The sequence below is a fragment of the Ictidomys tridecemlineatus genome, chromosome 16 (genome assembly GCF_052094955.1).
Source record: "Ictidomys tridecemlineatus isolate mIctTri1 chromosome 16, mIctTri1.hap1, whole genome shotgun sequence".
In the NCBI taxonomy this organism is placed as follows: Eukaryota; Metazoa; Chordata; class Mammalia; order Rodentia; family Sciuridae; genus Ictidomys; species Ictidomys tridecemlineatus.
Genome location: NC_135492.1, coordinates 51122856 through 51142770, shown reverse-complemented (window position 1 = coordinate 51142770; position 19915 = coordinate 51122856). Strand labels below are relative to the sequence as shown.

Here is a 19915-nt window from a genome sequence, read left to right as displayed (position 1 = left end):
AGGGTCACTGACCCCTGGCTAAATTCTAGTCTTCTGCTGTGAGTGGAAGTATTATGGCTGTTAGGAGGACGTCAGCAGCCCTGAGTGTGTGTGTAATGGGTACTTTGCCCTTTATGACTTACAAACCCTGTGGCCCCTGTGAATCGCGCTGCTGTAAACACTGGTGTGCGCGGCTCACTGTGGTGCAGGTTTTAGTTCTGTAGGATGAAGGAGGAGGAGAGGGGTGGCCGGGTCCCATGGGGGGTCCGTTCCTCATGTCGGCAATTTGTGACAATTCCCAGGACTCTGGTGGGGGACGGCCTGCTGAGCGTGCCCTTGTGGCCTGGTTTTTCCGTTTGGAGCTGACACAGAGCCCTGGGGCGTCCCCTGGAGGGCGGCAGGAGGCCAATCTGCGGCTGACTTCATTTCTGGAGGGAGCCCGTCCCCTGCCAGGCCCCGCGGAGCCCAGGTGTCATGTAGGCGTGTTGGGGTTCCTAACACGTGCTTGGTGCTATTGGACACCACTTGTGACTGTCCTTGGGGATCCCAAGGTGGCCACATCCACGCCCTGTGCCGACTCCCAGGTTGGAGGCTCGGCAGAGTGGGGGTGCCGTTCGTTCCCCAGACCCCCGTTAAGAAGAGCGCTCGGCGATGTGAGCGGCTCCGGCCTCATGTGGCTCGGGTCCCTTTGACCTCAGATCAGATCTGACCCGGCATCTGGGGGGCTTTGGTGAACACAGGGGACCCCCTGGGGTGGCACATGATCGGCCCCTGAGCTCACTAGGGGGCCGAGAGTGAGTGGTGTCCAATACCCCATGACCCACGTGTCCCCAGGAAAGGAATCTGGCTTGAGTCTAAGACACGGATCTTTAGGATCGTAATTATGTGCATGTGACATAGGTCTCTGTACAATATTATGTCGCATGGAGAAGCAAATATGCTACATACTATAAATCATATACACAGTAACATGGCCCTTTTAACCACTTTTAGTGCCATGTGTGTGACATTGGTTACATTCACCACTATGTTTCCAAAACAATTTTGTTTCCCCAGAAACTCTCTACCTGCTGAGCAATAACTCTTTCCCTCAGAACTGAAAATCGCTTTTAATTTATTGCTTTATGAATTTTTCTTTCATAAATCTAGAATTATATAGTATTTATGCCTTTATCTCTGGCTTAATTCACTTAGCAAAATACTTCAAGGTTCATCTGGGTTGTGACATCTATCAGAATCCATTCCCTTTCATGGCCCAATAATATTCCATTGTGCCCCACTCTGTTTATCCATTACGGGTGCATGTAGGTTTCCACCTGGTGGCTGGCATGAGTCACCTGCAGTGACCACTCAGACACAGATGTCTGTTTAGCCTCTGCCTTCAGGTCATTTGCTTCTGTACTCAGAAGTCACAGTGCGGAGGCCTATGGCAATTCTAGGACATTTCTGAGAAACCACTTCCGCGTTTCCAGAGGCGCCTCCTGGGGGTGCGGCCACCTGGTGGCCACCTGAGAGTGGGTGATGACTAGGGCATGTTGAAGGGCTTGCTGGCCTTTGGATTTCCATCTTTGGAGACAGGTCTGCTGACCTCTGTCGCCGTCTTTGAGTGGGTCTATTTGGTTGGGGAAAGTGGCCCCTCTTCCCTGGGGCTGGGGCTCTGGGCGCCTCCTCGATCCCGGAGCCTTCCCGAAGGGTGGCTTGCTTGTTCCCCCAGATGCAGATGACCTGGTCACTTCATAGCCTTCCACCAACAATTAAGTCCAGTCGATCCATTCCGTCTCTTCTCGCTCATGCCTCTTGGTGACCTCTCAGAGCATCTACTGCCAAGGTCAAGGAGGTCGTCTTCAAGGTCACAAAGATGGCTGAGGCTGCTGGCCTGGGAGGGCCAGGTGACCTCTGCCACGCCTACAGCATGGGGCCTATGAATCCCCGCGTTTCCTACGAGGCTGTGCCCTCTCTGGAGTTCAAAGGGGTCTCTCTGTGACAAAATGACACCCGAGAAGCATTGGGGTATAGGGAGAAGCCCGGGCGGGTGGCTGAGGGGCTCTGCCTGCCCACCTCGGGGGCCTTCCCAGGGCGCCTGGCCTGGCTCCTGACGCAGGGGGCGTGAGCCACTGGGGAGAGTTTGGCGGCCAAGTCCTCGTGCCCCCGAGGTCCATGTCTCATTGGAGAACAAATCCAGGTGCGATGGGGGTCAGGCTCCTGCCACTGATAAAGGAAAACCCATCGCGTGCCCCTGCTGCCCCCGACCCTCCAGGATTGGGTGCAACTGGAAGCGAAAGAAAAAAATGATTAAAAAAACCCAAAACAAAAACATCTAACGAAACCTGAAGAGCTATGCTGGCTTCCGTAACCGCTGAAGGGGATTCGCATTTCATCCAAATCGAAGACCACAGCATTTGCCAAGAGAATTCTTGCAGCTTCTCTGGTTTTGGTGATTTCTTTTTAACTAGCGGGTGCACACGGAAATCCAAGAGATGCTAAGACAATGGGGACACAGAAATGAAGGTGGGAGTGGTTGCCACTTGCTACGACGAATTCTCTCCCCCTCAGTTTGGGGCAGAGTTGTGACTAGTCACCTGCAACCTACTGCCCAGGGCTGCGTGGGGCTGTGGAGTCTCCCAATTCATCCTCCACGAGGATTCCCAAGGCGATGGGCAATCCCACACTGGGTGCTTGTGAGTCTTGATTTTCGGGATCTCCTGTTGCCACACGAGAAATGACGAGCTTAATTTGTGCCTCACGCTTCTACATTTTTTAATGCGTTGTCCTGTATTCTTGGCAAGAGAGGAGAGTCTGTAATTTAGAACTTAAAAGGAACCGAGGGAAATGTCTGTCACTTAGATGCAATTTATTTTATTATAATTGTAAATGTGCCACAGATATTAACACAACCCGAGCCTACTTTGGATTGCTTCTCGAGAGGCAGATGGGGTGACAGTGGTGATGGGGAAAGGGTCTTGCGTCCGGTGTTGCGCATTCAAATAACATCTCTCTACTCACTGGGCGGAGGACTTCCCTGGAGTCTAATTGTTGATAAAGTCACCTGCCTCAAAGAACAGGCCTGAGAATTCAGCGGAGACCAGGCTTCACGGTCAGGACATGCTCAGCTGATACTTGGTGGACATTTAATACAAGCCACATATGTCATTTAGAATGCTCTAGAATCCAAGTGACAAAGGAATGAGTGACAGTTGTGTATCTTATGAACCCATCACATGAAAAATATTATTTCAAGATCTATAAAAACTTTTGCAATAGTTTACCTCTTTTTAAAAAGTTAAGTCTTCAAAATGCGTTTTCCTAGAACATGTGAATGTGGACTAGCCACGTTTTATTTATTTAAAGTTATTTCAGTGCTAGGGATCGGACCCAGGAGTGTTGGCATTGGGTCCACCACATTTTAAAGTGTGGCTTGTGGCTTCTGAATTGTAGCTCTACAGGGTTGATAAGTCCTCATTTCCTTCTCTTTGTCTTCTAGAAAAAGTGTAAGAGAGTCTTGAGGCAGATGGGGGTAGCTGCTATGGAGAATCGGGAATATGCTCTCACAGTTCCTAAATGTACTTAGCTGTGAGAAAAACCTTAGCACAACTGTCGATGTCCTAGTGGTCAATCATGTTTTCATAGCCTTAAGCAATATGGTTCTGATAAGGAAAAAAAAATGTATTCCTTGATATTAAAAGCAGGCATTCACATCAACTAATTCTGCAAAATACAAGCAAATGAAGCTTGAAAAATAAATCCATAGTGCTATTAAATTTAGCTGGCCCAAACTTGGAGTCCTCTTACCCGTGAGAGTGCACGAGTAGGTTCCAGGGTTATGTCAAGTGTCTGATATTAAATGCCATCAATGATGTATTATTTGCTTTAAGTACACTTTTTCCCCCCAGCAGAGGGAATCCATAGCTTCTATCCGATTCTTAATGAGCCCAGGAACCATGGTACAGGCAGCAGGGCTGGTAGAAAGACCTGTTGGTCACAGTGGTCGCTGTTTACACGGGATGGAGGGTTGCACGTCAGTGACCACGGAAGGGTAAATTGTCTCCTTGCTATTACCCAGGAAAATCCCTTGACTCGCCACCAGCTCAGTGAGGCTTGCACAGGGAGGCATTGGGGAGCTCAGGTTGATTGAAGAAGGGGAAGATTCATGTTTGCGGGCTCGTGCTCACCCTGGGCAGCCATTGGTGATTGAGGGTATGGGATGGAATGTATTGAAATTGCGCAGAGGATGCTCCTGGGTGTGGGGCTATCAGAGACATGGGGCCGGGGGTCGGGGGCTGAATTCCAGTCCCAGTTTGGTTATTAATGAGCCTCACCGAGTTTCCTTGCCTCCTCCAGTTCTCATTGGCAGAGTGATGATTTCTAAGGGGTGTCTCAACTTTTTAAGGACTGGATCTGAATTAAATTGAGACCTCAGTTTGCATTTCAAGTAGTGAGCAGCAGCAGGTGTATCTAGCTGATGGAGTGATTTGAGACAGAAGTTGGAACCCAAGTATCTAGACTGGGACTTAAATGCCTCTGGCTTTATTATTTCCCTGTACTTTTCCCTAAGCGCATGGGCTGGTCCCTAATTCCAGAGGTACATGGGAAGCCCTGATCAGAAACCCTTCTGCTTGATTCTCATACCCCATGACTCTTGGATATTTTGTTCTGGGTGGGCTTTAGTGACAACACCCAAGAGAGGGAAGCTATTCGCCCCTCCCCCCAAACAGATGCTCATAGGTGCTGCATAATTCACTGGGCTAGTATATGTTCTCTGTGTGACACTCACTGGGAACACAGGGCTTGGGGACTTGGAAACTTGGATCCAATTCTGTTGGAGGTTGGATTCGAAAGTACAGGGATACCGTGGCCTAACAGTCCACTCTGCAAAAATGTCACCTTGGAGGGCTCGTTAGAATTGTGTAGCGGGATTAGTATGTAAATCATGTAATTACCATCGGGTGTGGTAGTGTCCACCTGACATCCAAGCAGCTTGGGAGGCTGAGGCAGGAGGATCATAGTTCAAAGCCAGCCTCAGAAACTTAGCAAGGCCCTGTGTTAAAATATAAAGGGCTGGGGATGTGGCTCCGTGATTAAGCACCTCTAGGTTAAAAGAAATTATGTCATTACCTTAGTAATTTTAGTGGTGATAAATATTTCAGTATCTCATTTTCATGAAGTTATTTTATTACAAGTGTAACTACCAATGGGTTTTAAGATTCCGGCCCCAAAGGAAGGATTGAGGTTTTAATGGGTCTTTGGAAAGAAATTGATGTCTGAGATATCTAAAATGCCTTGCTGTTTCAATCCAAATTTCAATGTGAGTAAAGCAGATATCTGGTATCATGCATACTCTTGCTAATCTTTATTTTTCAGTAGGTATTATAGTGGCAATTAGTGTAAAGGGAACAATTGGTAGCAGATTTATTACATAGGCTCTTGACAGTGATTGTGGTCTGAAAGAGATCACTTTTGAAGCCCACCTACTTTGGTGACCCCTTTTAATGTATGAAAATACTGCCCAATTTGCAGATTTACCATAGAAATGGAAAGTTGGACAAACTCGCCCAGAGTTGATAGTTATTTCTTTGGTTTACACCAATCATTACTGCCTGTGAGTAATAATCAGTTAACATGGCCCCAACTGCTAAACTTGTTCACAACCATTCATATTGATAGGGCATTGGGCCAGAGTGAAGCTCGCTGTCAGTCAAGCTGTCACAATGCAGGACTCTATGGACGGTATATTTGTGGCCTTATTCAGTGCTGTTAGATCTTGATTTACTTATGTCATTGGCTTCTAGGCTGAAAGAGGTGAATCCTTCCAAGGTAGCAGGTCATACAACCAAGGGAAAAAAAATAAACACTGCAAAAGGTTTTTATTTTGTAGGCACCACTGCAAAATGAGGAATCACATCAAAACATATCAAATAGAAAATAATAATTTATTTTAACTTCATTTTACTTAGTGTTTGTAACTAAAGGTGATTTCATGAACTTGCTTATATAAGTCTGTACCTTCCGATCTACAAAGCAAAGGCTGACTACAATGAACACTTAAAGTTTCACAAACCATCTCCATCCACAACTTTTCCTGTACATGCAAATCTTCCAACAGGCTGCAATATTTGCAAACATGCTTAAACTTCCATAAAGCTGCAGGATATTTTGCTTTCTAAGACCTTTACAATCTCTTAGGAACCTTCACCAGAAAACTGTGTCAACGTATCATTCCAAGTCTAAGTAGTGCTGGTTTGATTATTGTTATTAAATCCTGAACCACAGAAGTTGGTGGTTTTGAGTTGAAACCTTGACCTACATATATATTAATGGTCATCCGTATGAAACACATTCAGCAAAGTAAGGTTATAAAATAGGATTCCATTAAAAATACATACCGGCAGTTGTATTTTAGGCAGGAAAAAAAAAGCGTGTTTAACTTTTTTTTTATATGAATATAGTTTCAACAAATTATTCTGTGAAAGTATACGTAATAAAAGATCTTTTTGAAATTTAAACACTTTATGTAAAAGGTAACAAGTAAAAAAGTACAATTGCTATTTGAAAAAAGCTGTTAGTATTGCCTTCAAAGACGGTAAAGGGTGTAATTTTACCTGCACTGAAAACAGCGGTGACAGCCCAGTCGCAGGTGTGACAGACTGAGACTATAAACAGGATGACTGTCTTATATACAAAAACGTGCCGCATTGAACGAGGCAGGAATCTCCACCCCCCGGTGGTGGTCACTCCTATGAACCGCGCGCCGAGGTGGGCATTATACAGTAGTCACGGAGAGGAAGGAATTGTACACTCTCGTGCCATCGGGGGACTTGGTGCCGTGCGTCAGGAGTTCCTGGATGGTCATCCAGTTGTCGAAGATCTTCTTGTTCCTCTTCTTCATCATCTTCTTGTGGCTCAGTTCCAGGATGCTCACCTCCTTCCTCTCCTCGGCCCCCTGCTGCTCCCTCAGACAGTCTAACCTGCTCTGCATCATGAACTCGCGCCTGCGCCGCTGCTCCTTGGCCTTCACCAGGTGCTGCTTGCGCTCCTCCTTGCTCCAGTAGCGGCCCATCTTCATCTCGCTCAGGTTGTCGTCGTCGGTGGTCATGCCGCTGCGCTCCTCGCGGATCTTGAGCGCACGCTCCCGCAGCAGGCGGTCGCGCACGGGCCGCTTGGTGATGTAGCGCGTGCCGTCGCTGCGGATCTTCACCTTCCACTCCATGCGCGGCTCGGAGGAGGTGGCGGAGTTGAGGTCCTTGCACATGCTCACCAGGCTCATCTGGCTCTGCGCATACTCCACGGCCGACTTCTGCTGGATGAGCTGCATGTAGCTCTGGTAGTGCTGCGCGTGCGCGGGGATGTGCGCGTGCTTGTAGGGCGAGTGCGGGGCTGCGGACCGGCAGGCAGCGCGCAGCGGCGGGCTCCTGCTGCCCTCGGCCCTGTGCTCCGAGCCCTCCAGGGCGGGCCCGAGCTCAGGTTCTTTGGCCGAAGGGCTGTAGAGTGGGGTACCCACCTCGGGGTCTTCTGTGATGGCCAGGAGGTTGGCCTCGGCGCCGCCCTCGGCCGCCCTCCGCAGGGAGTTGTCCGGGGACAGCTCCAGGGCAAGCGGGGTGCTGCGGCAGCTCTCGCCCGTGTTGTAGGCGCTTGAGCTGTCCTTGTCGGACTTCTCGGGCAGCTCGGTGATGTCGGCCAGCTCACGCCGGCGCCCGTCCACGCTGGCCGCGTAGCTGCGGAAGGCGCCAGGCGCCAGCAGCCAGGGCTCCCGCGCCTGCTCCCGCAGTTGCTGCAGCCGGTGTGCGCGCACGATGCTCAGGCACTCGAGCTCGATGCTGCGCAGCTCCTCGTTGAGCAGCTCCAGCTCCTTGTCCACGCTCTCGGGCTCGCTCTTGGCCGCGTCGCACAGGCCGTATGGGCCGCCGCTCTGCACCTGGCACTTGAGCTCCAGCAGCTCGCGGAAGCGCTCGCACTCATCTACTGGGATGCCCAGGTAGTCCACGTCCGTGCAGTCGGCCGACATGAAGGACTCGTTGCTGAAGGGCAGGTCACCGCTGCCCAGCGTGTCCTGGCTGCACGTGAGCTTCCTCTGGCCCGCCAGCGGGTTGGAGGACGCCATGGCGTCGTCACCGTTGTTCTCCTGCTCCGAGCTCTCGTCGTTGCGCGTGCTCTCGTCTGTCCGCCCCACGCCGCTGTCCTTCTCGTGCTGGTTGGACAGGATGGTGGCCGTGTCCGTGGTCCCACCGTCTTCCTCGTGCTTCTTCTGCACGGAGAAAACAAGAACACCCTTGTAGGACAAGTGTTTCCGGAGGAGGCTGACAGTAGGGTGGGGCACTGGCCAGCACTGTCTGTCTGGGCACCTTATCATTGTTTCCAGTGGGAATAATAATGGTTATTTCAGTGAGTGAGTTTCACAAGTAGAGCAGTGCAGGGGTCCCAGGATGCACGGAGTGCTCATAGGGACTCAGAAAGTGGGAGTGTGACCCTGACCATGGGAGGGCACAGGAGGCAGCTACTAGGCTCCCCCAAGCTCAGGTTAAACAGGGAATTGCTCAGTTTCAAATACACGGCTTCCCCGAGTCTACGGGAATGCTGGCACCAACAGATATCAGAAGGCAGCTAAGCCCAGGGTGACTGCTCAGCCGTGACAGCTCGGCCAGGGAGCGTTGGGCTTGCATTTCTCTCGCTCAGACATGGGAAATGGCCTAAGTGCTTTCTATCTTCCAGGCGGGTGCATTTTGGATGCTCCTGAGCAGCAGGAAGGGACGGAGGGGAGGGCATGTGCCTGTGGGGTGTGGGGCTGGCCCCCAGGTTACCTGCTGGAGGACACTGGCTGTGAACTGCATGGCCTGGTGGTGCTGCTCCTCCAGCATGTCCATGTGCAGGTCATCCAGGAAGTCGTTCCTGTCGTCGTCCATCCAGCCCTCGTCCAGCTGGGGAAGTGGTAGTGATTACAAGTTTCCTTGTGCTTTCCCTTTTTTACTAACAGTGGACATTACCTTGGGGACAATACTTCTAGGGCTCCCTCCAGGAGTCGTCATAACGCAGTGTTCCCTCCTCATGGTGAAGGGTGTGACCCTATGTCCATGAGGGGAGTCTCTACTGGGGAACAGGCCACAGGCAGATCTAGCTCCATGTCCTTACTGACCCTGTTAATGCAGAAAGTTCTTTCTGCTAAAAGTAGGTCCATGACGTGACCATCACCAGGCCTTTGCCTTTTAAAGGCTGCTTGGAGGCGGCCTCTTGTACTGCATGGGCTTGCCTTTGGAGTTTATCAGAACACAGCCACGGTCATTTAGAACAGCTGGGCTGACCTTGGTAAAGTGGCTACCCAGCCTTCCTCCAGCATCCTGACTCGGCTACTCTTTCTTTTGCTGCCCCTGGAGTATTTTCCATTGAGGTTTCTGACCAAAATAGATCTGGTGCCCTGACTCAGAGCTAGAGGCATCTGCACAAGTTCATGGTCCCTGCCCCCGGGGGATTAGTGCAGCACAGCAGTTTCTGATCTAATTGCTTAGGGCAGAGTCCCTCTGCGCTCCACCACCCTGTGTCCTGGGCTCTGGGAACGTCAGTCTCCCAGGAAGGCCGATGGGTATGTAAGGTGCTCTGCACAGCAGTCCCTTGTTTCTAGGCAGGACAGCTGTCCCCTCAGGAAGTCAAGCATCTGCTTGCTCCTGTCCTCATTTTCCATTTTGCTATGTTTGCCTTGTTAACATCCCTTCCCACCTGCAGTGTAGGGGCTGGTGGCATCATCCTATATCGAGTGGTTCCTCGATATAGTGGACTCCAAGTCGCAGCAAGTTTAGTTATGCTTCCACATACTTGTCATTGTGGGGCTGGGAATGTAGTATCGCAAAGCCAGTTTCTTGTGGGGAAGCCGACTTACCTGGAGTTCCGGTCTTGCAATGAGCAAAGAAAAGTTCTTATTTTCTTCACTGGTCAGAAGAGCCACAGCCTCTTCGCGGTTCTGTACCTCTATCCCATTGATCTGAAAAAGCAAAAATAGTGCATAGTCGCATGATCTGGTGCAAATCTACTTTATCCTGCTCAGGCCTGCACTGTCGCCCCCTCAAGTGGAACATGGAACTTTCCTGTATCTTGGGTTGCTGCTTATAGGAAAGGAAGGCCTGGTCCATGAAGGATCCCTGTGGGTGGACATTGGGACTCCTGTGGAGGGCTGGGAAAGTCCTCCTGTTGCAGAGGGCACCAGGTCCAGGCAGAAATGGAAGATGATATTTTTGGATAATAGAGAGAAAAGGTGGCAATGAGTTTGAGACATTAGGGAGGTGGAAAGTAGAGAGGGGGATGGAGTGACATGGGGTGTTTGTGCCCCAGCTTAACACTAACTTCTTTGGAGTGACTGTCACCTTCACACCTGATAACCTTCTTGCACAGTGCTGGTTCACCTGTCCCAGAGACTCTGCAGGTCTTAGTTGCAGGAGTGTGGCTCCTCTAGGGCACGTCCCACCTTACAACAGGAGACCAACAGGCAGCAAAAGGAGAGACCACTGGTTGCTGTGACCAGTCCTAATGGCCAGGGGCAGAAGGGCTGCTGAGACATGGTGCAGGCAGAGAAGACCAGGTCTGGAATTCCAGGAGGCCCTTGGGGCATTCTGGGGGCCTCTTTGCTTAATCATAAAGCTCAATGGAAAACTGCAGTGACCAGAAAGGGTGCTCTGCCTAGCGTTCTAGCCTTAGGCAGCGAAGGTCAGTTTTCCAGGGGAGGAGGCTCAGCCAGGGAAGAAGGAAACCAGAATTATATAATGAGAGAAATAGACACCGTGGAGTAGAGGGGAAGAGGTAGCAAGCTAAGCCTGTGGGACAAAATGAAGCCAAGAATCTCAATCTGAGATTAAAAAGGGTACGGCCAGAAGAGACCCAAATGGCCTCAATGGCCTGGAGGAACAGCAGCACTCAAGGCCACGGTTCCACAGGATGGCTAAACGTGGAGCCCGGAAATCTAAGACTTGTCATTAAAATGGGGCCTCACTGGCAAGACAGAATTTTAGGTGCTTCACCCGAAACTGGAGCGATTTCCCCTGGCACACATGTGTCCCTCATGTCAGCGGTGCCAGGTCCTTGGCCATGACAGATGCATGCAATGAGGTGTGCTGGCTTGTCCCCCTGGGCCCTCGCCAGGCCAGGTTTCTGGACCCAGTTCTTCTCCTCTCATGCATTTCAGCATTGAAGTGAGTTTGTTCTTTGGTGACAGGCACACACTGAGGCCACCCGTTAAAAGCACACCTACCTGAATGATGCGGTCCCCTTCGCGGATGCGACCGTCTTTGGCCGCGATGCTGTTGGGATCGATCTGAAAGAGAGAAGACTTCTCAGCACCAACCCAGACGAGCAAGGAAATAGCCCTTCTCAGGGGTCACCTCTAACCCCGGGATGGTTACTCCTGTCTTGCACAGATAGGAGCAAGACACTGTGCAACACTAACACACAGGAGCATGGGCCCATCTGCCTGAGCCCTTTCCAGAGTTTGTCTTAGATCCCTGCCTGGCCACCTTGGAACCGAGCATCGTCCACAAGCTCTTGAGACCTGAGGGGCACAAGGCAGCACAGCTCGCTGGGGGAGCACACAGAGTAATGAAAATCAAATCACGGAGAACAGGTTCACGGGTACCCGTGTTACTATGTTGATCAGCAACCATACCTCGATTATTTTCACTGAATGCTTATATTAAACTTGGGGGAAGTAACTAAAAATGGAAGGTAACTGACAGAAACAGGACTCGGGGTGGGAGGGATGCCCTAAAACACTAAGGCAGACTGCAGCATTGGGGAGGGGTGGATATTCAACTGGATAATCAAAAAACCCAGAAAATAGTTCTCTTGGATCATCCCAGAGAGGCAGGGCTTCTGGGCTGGCTAGGGTGGGGGCGCACGGTGGGATCCGTGTTGAGATGGGCTCACTTGCACGGCTGCCATCTATGAACTTAGATAGCTTCATCTACATTACATCCCAACAGATGAACTCGGCGATAGAGACGCCATGAAGAGGGAGAGGGGAGGCCGGTTTTTAAAAAGCGTGAACTTGAGTAGGCAATGGCAATCTGCCATTCCCTCGGGGCTGAACACACGAAACCATGTAAACGACTCCATTTTACGGCTGGTTGGTGGCTGGGGAAGGGCGATTCTGCCTTGGATGCTAACGGGAGAGCCTACCCCCCTCCTCTGCAAAGACGCAGGCCCTCGACTCCGAGGGAGACTGAGTAGGTGGTCTGCGTGTTTGCAGAGGCCCCAGGAGGAACCAGACCAGGGCTGGCGAACATGAGAGGGTCTCGTTCAAGGGCCTGGAAACCAGAGTTTGGACAGAGGAGCACGTACCTCACTTATGTAGATGCCGATGTCGTCCTCGTCGTCCGTGCGGTAGCACACGGTGAGGCCCAGCTTGTCCTGGCTGTTGATTCTGTACAGGTCCACCTCCTGGACAAAGAGAGGCACCCCGTCAGGCGCCCGCAGGCAGCCCGAGCGTGTCAGACGCTTGGAAAATATTTTGTTTACATGATGAACGGGATTTCTTTGCATTCAACTGTGTAGAGCTGGTTTAACTTACTAAACAAAAAGTGATTATGGACACGGGATCAATGCCCTGGGCATTTCTGACCCTTCAGTCAATATAAAGTCATTTTGAAAATAGTTATTTTATTGATCCTCCCAAAGAAAAATTACCCATATTTCACTCAGTGTCAAGACCTCAGGGGTGGGGCTTTTAAAAAACATTCCCTCAATGTCAGCCACAAACAAGAGGGTTTCCAGACCCCGGGCCACCCAGCCAGTGTGGTACCAAGGCTTCCAGTGGATTTGGTCAGGTGCGTTCCCTTCACATGTCCCAGAAAAGAGGGGGACGGGATCCCACGCCTCCAGTGCTCTAGTGTTTCTATTTGCAAAATAGTTTCATCCGCAAATTAAGTGAAATGAAAGCAGAGGGAGCAATGAGGGGCACAGGACAGGAATGTCACTGGGTGTGCCCTTCAGGGTGAACTCAGAACTCTGAAGATGGAGACGGCTCTGGGAGGCTGCTCTGGGGTTTCTGAGAATGTAAACAGGCCAGGTCACCCGCTGCCCACTCTGCCAAGGACATGGGAAGTGTTTATAGCCACAGAACCATGAGAAGGGCCACTTGAGTTCCAGTGAGTGGATCCTTTGATCTGAATTTTAGCGTCACCTGCTTGCCAGCTAGGAGACGGGAAGGGTTCTCAGCATTTTTATGGCTGTGTCTCTAAGGATTGTTTCCAGGTGGCTTCTCTCCTGGCCCTTCTTAGAGGGTGAGGAGGGTGGAGAAACTCAAAAGGGCCACTAGGCAGCCACCCCTGCAGCCCTCCCTTGTGAAAGACAGGGACACCTTCCTGGCACAAGATGGCATGGGTCACAACAGAGGAGGCTCTGCAGGCTAGAATGAGGAATGCAGATCTATTCCAGCATCCTGGGGACCTGGCCCAAGGTGATGAGTGAGGACTGCTGTGATCCAATTGGCTGTTAGTGGTCTCTGGATGATTTAGAGTTCAACATGGTGAGGGATCAGGATGGTGAGGATGGGCAGACTGGTCTGCAAAGCTCAATCACCTCTTTCTAGAAGCTTCCTCACCAGCTTGTCATCCTCCATGAACCTCTGCTTCCTTGCTACAGAGTGAAGAGTCAGAGGTGAGGCCCTCGGAGCCCTCAGCAGGTGGCTATTTAATAGCAGGTGTGCTCACTCGCCTGGGGTTAGCATCCTGGGCGCAGCGAGGGCGGAGTTCAGTGACCCCTCCACAGGACACCTTGAGTTTATCTCCTGATCAATGATATGTTGACCCAACGACTTCCTAATTAAGCTCTCGCAACAGGGCGAACTCTCATTAAATGAAACCCTATGAACTTCTCATAATTTAGTTGCATTAGATAGTACGGTTAATTTAAGTGTGGGTTGAAGGGCCACAGCTGACCACGAGGGCCAGCTCCTTCCCAATCGTCTGGAGTAACCCATCCTCCTATCACTAGTGGCCTAGTCACTGTCACTCTCGTGTATTTCAAACCTCCCTGAGTAGCAGAGGCTGCGCTTCGTCTAGATGGGGGCCACAGGGGGGCTTTCTGGGTTGGAGTGTTTCCTCGAGCTTGTTCTGGAGCAGTGGGAGTTCACTGGACAAGCCGCCCAAGGACCTCCGCCATCCCACGGTTTCAAAGTGAGAAACTGCATTTGGCGACTCGGTGTTAGTTAAACTTCCCCAACTGCTTGGGTGGCTTGTAAATTCTCCACCTTTGTTTCTGCCTCGGAGCGGCTCAGTGAAAGCTATCTGTCCGTGATAAGATTTCAGAGATGCCCATTAATCAGAGTGGTATGCATTATGTATCAAGTGTGATCTGGATCTCCACCCCCCCATGTCCTGTTCCTCCATGGGCTAGATGGACTGTTGGATAAAGAACTAAGGCTGACGTTTCAGATAAAACCGACACCATATTCCAATTAGGGGATGAAGGTGGCGTCGCCCCAGGGTGATTCAACTGCTCTGTTTCAGCTCTGGCCACTGTAATCCTAGGGGACACCAAATGCTGATATTAACATTGCACGCAGCCCTTGACCTTATGGGTCCAGGAATGGTGTGTGCGTTCCCAGCGTCTCTCTCTGTGGACGGCGCCCTGTGGGATGTAGGAAGGGGTCTAGCGACATGGCTGTTTCCCTGGGAGATGGGTGACAGCATTGACGTCTCCTTCAGATATTTAACTGTCCATGCCAGACACTGGGCAGGAGGAATGGAAAGGCCCAGCTCTGGGGGCACAGGTACTCCAGTGAGGGCATCCGATTCTGGGTGGGGGAGCCGTGCATGAAGGGCCTGCTCTGCAGGGGGCAGAGCCAGAGGTGGTGGATGGATGTGCTCAGGGTTGACCAGGTGGTTTCCCTCAGGGGAAATTTCCAGATTGGCTGAATTGCTTCCAGGACCACCCGATTCCCCTCTGATCTACTCCTGTCACGCTAGGATACTGGAATTGGAGACCTCCTTAGCCCCCTGTGGAAACTGTAGCTTCCCTTTCTAGACAGTCTCACAATGACATAATCAGAAATGAAGGCACTACCACAGGTGACAGCAGCCCGTACAAGACGCTGCTGCAGGGTCACGGGGGAAATTAATCAGTAGATTCAGGAAAGCCTTCCTCAGACATCTATTTTCCTTCTTAATTGCCGACAAGAAGACCTGGACCAGGTGTTCAGTACCTGGAAATTTATGGGTAATTATTTGGCGGCTGAGCCCTGGGGTATACTTGGGAAAAATCCTGTCAACTCTGAGCAGTGTCACCATGACGGGGATCTGACACGTACCTAAACAGGATCACTTTGTGGGCTTTAGAGGCAAGAACATCTGTTTTTCTCCACACACTGGCTTTGGTAACACCCCACCCCACGCACGTTTTCTCCTCATCTGGCCCCTGTGGACCACTGGCTTTTTCAAAGGACTGAGATATTTTGCTGAGCTGCCCCCTCCCCCCGAAAACAGGCCTGATTCTTCTGAAATCCAGCAGCTGGAACAAAATGGGACGGAAGGCAGCTAAGAAATCCTGTGAGAAGTAGGGATGGCAGGTTGGTAATAGTGACCCTGAAAACGGGGTCCACTGGAGGAACCTGGGGTCTTGGCAGAGGAGTGAGGTATCACTTTTCTTAAACAGGCCAGATGACATCTGTGGAGGGCCATGGAGATGCCCTGGGGGTGGGTGGCGGCAGGGAGACTCTGTGTTACTGTAACAAAATACTGGAAGCTAGATATTTTCTACAGAAAGGAGGTGCATTTAGCTCATGCTTTTGGAGATGCAAGTGGCTGGCGTCTGCTTGGCCCTGGTGGACTATGTTCTAGCTATCCCATGACCTGGTAGGTGACCTCACAGCTGGGCGAATGGCAAGACGGGAGGAAAGAGGCCAAGACTCGGAGGTGTCACTTATAATCCACTGTCGGTTGCCATGGATGACAGACAGAGGAGGGGTACGTGCTGCTAGTGGTAAGCATCGTTCCCAGGAGCCAGCGATGTCCAGATGCTAGGAGGTTAAAAGCTAATGTGAGTGGTCCTCATGGCTGATGAGCCCCTGAAGGGCAGTCGGGTGGTGACTTCCTGCTGCTTCCTTTCTAAAGGCCAAACAGTGGACTTGGTGTCAAGAACAGATATAAGGTCTCGGGGTATCAAAGGTCTAAAACTTAAAATGCCTCATGAGTTTTCTGAGCCCTTGGATTCTGCTTCTGTTCATGAGAAGAGCCTTCTCAGGTCCACGAGGGGCTCGGTCCCTTCTAGGCCATGGTGAACGGGCTCTGCCGAGGGGCAGTTCGGATGACATTGGTCCTGCAGGGGGAAAATGCATCCCTAAGGGCCCCTCTGTAACTCGAGGAGGGCATGGAGGGTCAGCCAGGGGTCCTCTAACCTCAGTGTGGCCAGGTCCTAGGGGACAGATTCCCACCCAACTCCAGAGGCTCTCGGGTTCACAGTGGAGACCCTACTTCCTTAGGCTGACTCTGAACTCTTCTTTCACCTCAGCTAGCCCCCGCAGAGAAAGGGAAGAGCGGCATGTGGTGGCCTGGGTCGCAGGCCCCTGGTAGGCACCGCGCTTACTACCAGGCTTGAACACTGCGTAAACTTTGTTTATGGTGGTTGATGCCGATTTCTGCTGGAGACAGTGGTATAGGAATTACCTTAGTTTAGTACCAGTTCTGGGTGACACCAAGTTAAAAACCTGTAAGGTGGATACTGTGGGGACTCGAGGAACAGTGACACCATGTGCAAGCGCTTCTGGATGGGACTTGTCCTGGGACAGCTGGCTTCCATGACAGCCTCACAGGTATGAGAAAGTGAAAATGAAGGCAAGCTTAGGCACTGGATGTTGAAAGTCTGTAAATCTAGCTCCTGAGGTATTTAAGAGCTTTGAGAAGCTCGGTTTTGTCAGTTACGATGCTCATCAAAAAGCAGAGTCAGCTGTAATCCCCGCAGCTGAGGAGGCTCAGGATCATGAGTTCAAAGCCAGTCTCTGGATGGAGAGGTGGCCCAGTGGTTAAGGACATCTGGGTTCAAATCCCTGACACTCATACATATGCACGTAAATAAAGGCCAGATCATCAGCCCTTCCAAGAGTGTTCCAGAGACAGAATGAGGAAATGTAAACAGGTTCATTAACTGGATGAGAGAGGTTTGGGAAATCTGCCTGCTGTGTCCACCTCTCTTCCCCAGGGAGGTGCCCATATAATTTTAAGAGTCAGGAGTTCTGGACTCTGCTTAAAAGTCTGTCTTGGGGCTGGGGGTGTGGCTCAAGCAGTAGTGTGCTTTGTGGCCCTAGGTTCGATCCTTGGCACCACATAAAAAAAAATCTTGTTTTGTCCAACCTGGCATTTCCCAAATTGACTTGATGGTGGGAACTCCCTTTGGGAAGAAGGTTTGTCAACAACTTAAAGGACACGTGTTTAGAAGGAGTCCTTAGCTGCTTCTGGTTCGATAGGACTCTGCAAGTCAGGGGCAGAATCCTTATTACCTTTTGAAAAACAGCACAGCTACCTTTCCTGGGTAGACCAGACGCACGGTTTGAAATTCTCAGAGTGTCAGCTGGATTGTTGACACCAGCTGGCTCCAGTTGCGATTGCCCATCGTTATTGACCTTATCCTCTAATTTGAAAGGAGAAGTCTGGGTGCCGGTCAAAGGGATGCTTGAGGAATACAGGCTTTTTAAAAACTCTTCAGTGACGCTGCCGGTCACTGGCTGGGAACCTGCTGCGGCTAAACACCACCTCGAGCTCAGTGGGCGGCCCAGGTCCCACAGCGGTTGGGCATGAGACTGGATCTGTGTCAGTGGGATTTCCCTGGTCGACCTTCTCGTGGGGCCAAGGGCTCCCCTGTCAACCTCAGGGATCTCTTTAAAAGGTACCTATGACCTTCCCAGAAACACTGTGGACTAGGAAAACACACAGCCGACCACGCCCTGGAATGGGGTGTCCTTTTTTTCCTATCACCCTTACTAAAGGGACAACAACAAGTAGAACTTAGCAGACACCAGAAAAACCCCACCCTAACCATAAGTCCTCTCTGGCCTTTGCTAGCGAGAATCTTGAAGAAATTAAGCAAACTTGGAGCACAAGAAGCAGTGGGACAGCATCTTTTCCCCTGCTGTTGAGCCCTCACTTGGAGAGACAGGTGGCTATGACATAGTGGGGAGGAGTGTGCAGATGACAGGGAGCCCAGGTTGAGGACTTGCTGAGCCCTGATATGAAGGGGCAGGGAAGTGCCCTTCATGAGGGAAGGGACTTCTGACAGATTCCCTCAGCACTGAGCAGCATTCTGTGCTTGACACAAGGGCTCCATACCTCCAACTCCAGCTCCTCCCTGTCCATGTCCTGGTGCATGTCCCCCATGTAGTCATTGGGATCGTAGTACTCGTGGGCCGAGGGGTGCCTGCAAGGAGACGAGAAATGGGTAAGGTGAGGATCCATGGACAGTTCCCAGGGCGAGGCCCTTCCACCACTCTCCTCACTGTCCACTTTCTGGAAGAAATCGAGATACAAAGCTCAAGTAAGGTGGGCTTGGTTTCTGGATTCCATGCCCGAGCCCACATCATGGGGTTCAAGGTAACTGAGCTCTATCCTGGCATCTGGGCCATATGTGCACCTGCAGACCTGCATGTGCCATTCAGAGAAGTGGATTGGCACTCGTATTTCTCTAGGACAACACCTGTGACACAGAGCCCACCCCCTTCTGGAAACATCTTTAATGGAACCTCTAGGGCGAAGGCAGTGGGAATTGTAACGTGCTCGTCAGTGGCTCTGGAAAGCCTTGGCTGGTGACCCCAGCCCTCACCTCCTCAGAGGTCAGAGCCTTCAGTGGGCTGTGGCACTTAACTTGGAAATAACAGCTCAGGCTTGAGTGGTCATTGCAATAAGGGCTGCCTTTCAGAGTCCTGGGCCCATCAGACAAATACAGGGCCTGCACTTAAGAGGCTTTTAGGTCCCAGGGACGCTGCTGGAGGGGCTGGGCTTTCTGACCAACTTAACGCTCGCTGCGTGTTCCCCATGCATGCTCCTGCCGCCCAGCCAGAACCGAGGAGGCTTGACCTCTGCACTCCTCCGACATTTCTCAAGTCGCCCCGGGGGATACGTCCTGTCTTGTTAACTAGGCTTCAGAGGAAATTAGGGGTTTGGCTTCTAAAAGGCTCGCCCGTTCCTGTGGCAGTTCACTATCCCAGAGTCGGGAGTGGCACCGTTGTGCTCTGTAATGTCCACAATGGGCTGGGGCTCACTGGCGGGAAAGGAAGGAGGTGACCGTTCTCAGCACGAGAGGCAGGGCCTCACCTGCCACTTCACGTGCAGTCAGCTGCAGGGGAAGGTGCTTTGGTGGTGCTGCAAGATGCCTGCGTTCCCGAGTTACTAACAGAAGCCCACGAGGAGGCACCCAGGTTTCCCCACAGAGAAGAACAGACCTCTCAAAATAACGCACCAAGCTGGTGTTGAGGCAGGGAGGACTGAGCTGGGGCTGCTCCCTTCACAGCCATGGGTGGGACTGGGGAATTTCCTGCTCCTCACCTTTTCCTGAGTGCTTACCCCTACGCCAGGGCCTCCCCCGGTTAGTTAGGGGGAGGAAAACAGTGTCAATCCCTGTCAGTACAGGCAAGATGAGGTCCAGGGTCAGGCACTAGTCTGAGCATCAGGTTTATCTGATGCGAAGGTTCTGAACTCTCCCCTCAGTGAGCAGAGTCCCGGCTGCCTGAGGGGGGCCATGGGTGCAGACGGCATCACCCCAGGACTCTTGTCTACTGAACGTTCCCCGCAGTAGCAACTATACAATCTTCAAATTACCACGTGCGGTGACTTAAGTTTTACTCCCAAAACAACTTTTACAACCTTTGTAAGTGATGTCACTCTTGGAATGTAAATTTGAACAACTCCACTCTGGGCTCATAATAAAGTCATCAATATGTCTCGGTTCACGGCCTCTATAGACGATGTATCGTCACATGTGA

The 19915-nt window shown here is 51.3% G+C and overlaps 1 protein-coding gene across 4 annotated transcripts in view; it reads right to left on the bottom strand.

The window, feature by feature from the left end:
* Positions 1 to 5887: 5887 nt before the first annotated feature.
* Positions 5888 to 19915, bottom strand: part of Pdzrn3 (PDZ domain containing ring finger 3) — a 201683-nt gene continuing 187655 nt past the window's right edge. For all 4 annotated transcript variants that reach the window (XM_078033578.1, XM_005333884.5, XM_078033580.1 and 1 more), the window contains 6 exons: positions 18267 to 18354; positions 12289 to 12387; positions 11204 to 11266; positions 9842 to 9943; positions 8772 to 8888; positions 5888 to 8218 (listed from right to left, as the gene is read on the bottom strand). In XM_078033578.1, coding sequence (XP_077889704.1) covers positions 6737 to 8218; positions 8772 to 8888; positions 9842 to 9943; positions 11204 to 11266; positions 12289 to 12387; positions 18267 to 18354 — 1951 coding nt within the window. In that variant the 3' untranslated portion in view covers positions 5888 to 6736. The remainder of the gene's footprint in view (positions 8219 to 8771; positions 8889 to 9841; positions 9944 to 11203; positions 11267 to 12288; positions 12388 to 18266; positions 18355 to 19915) is intronic.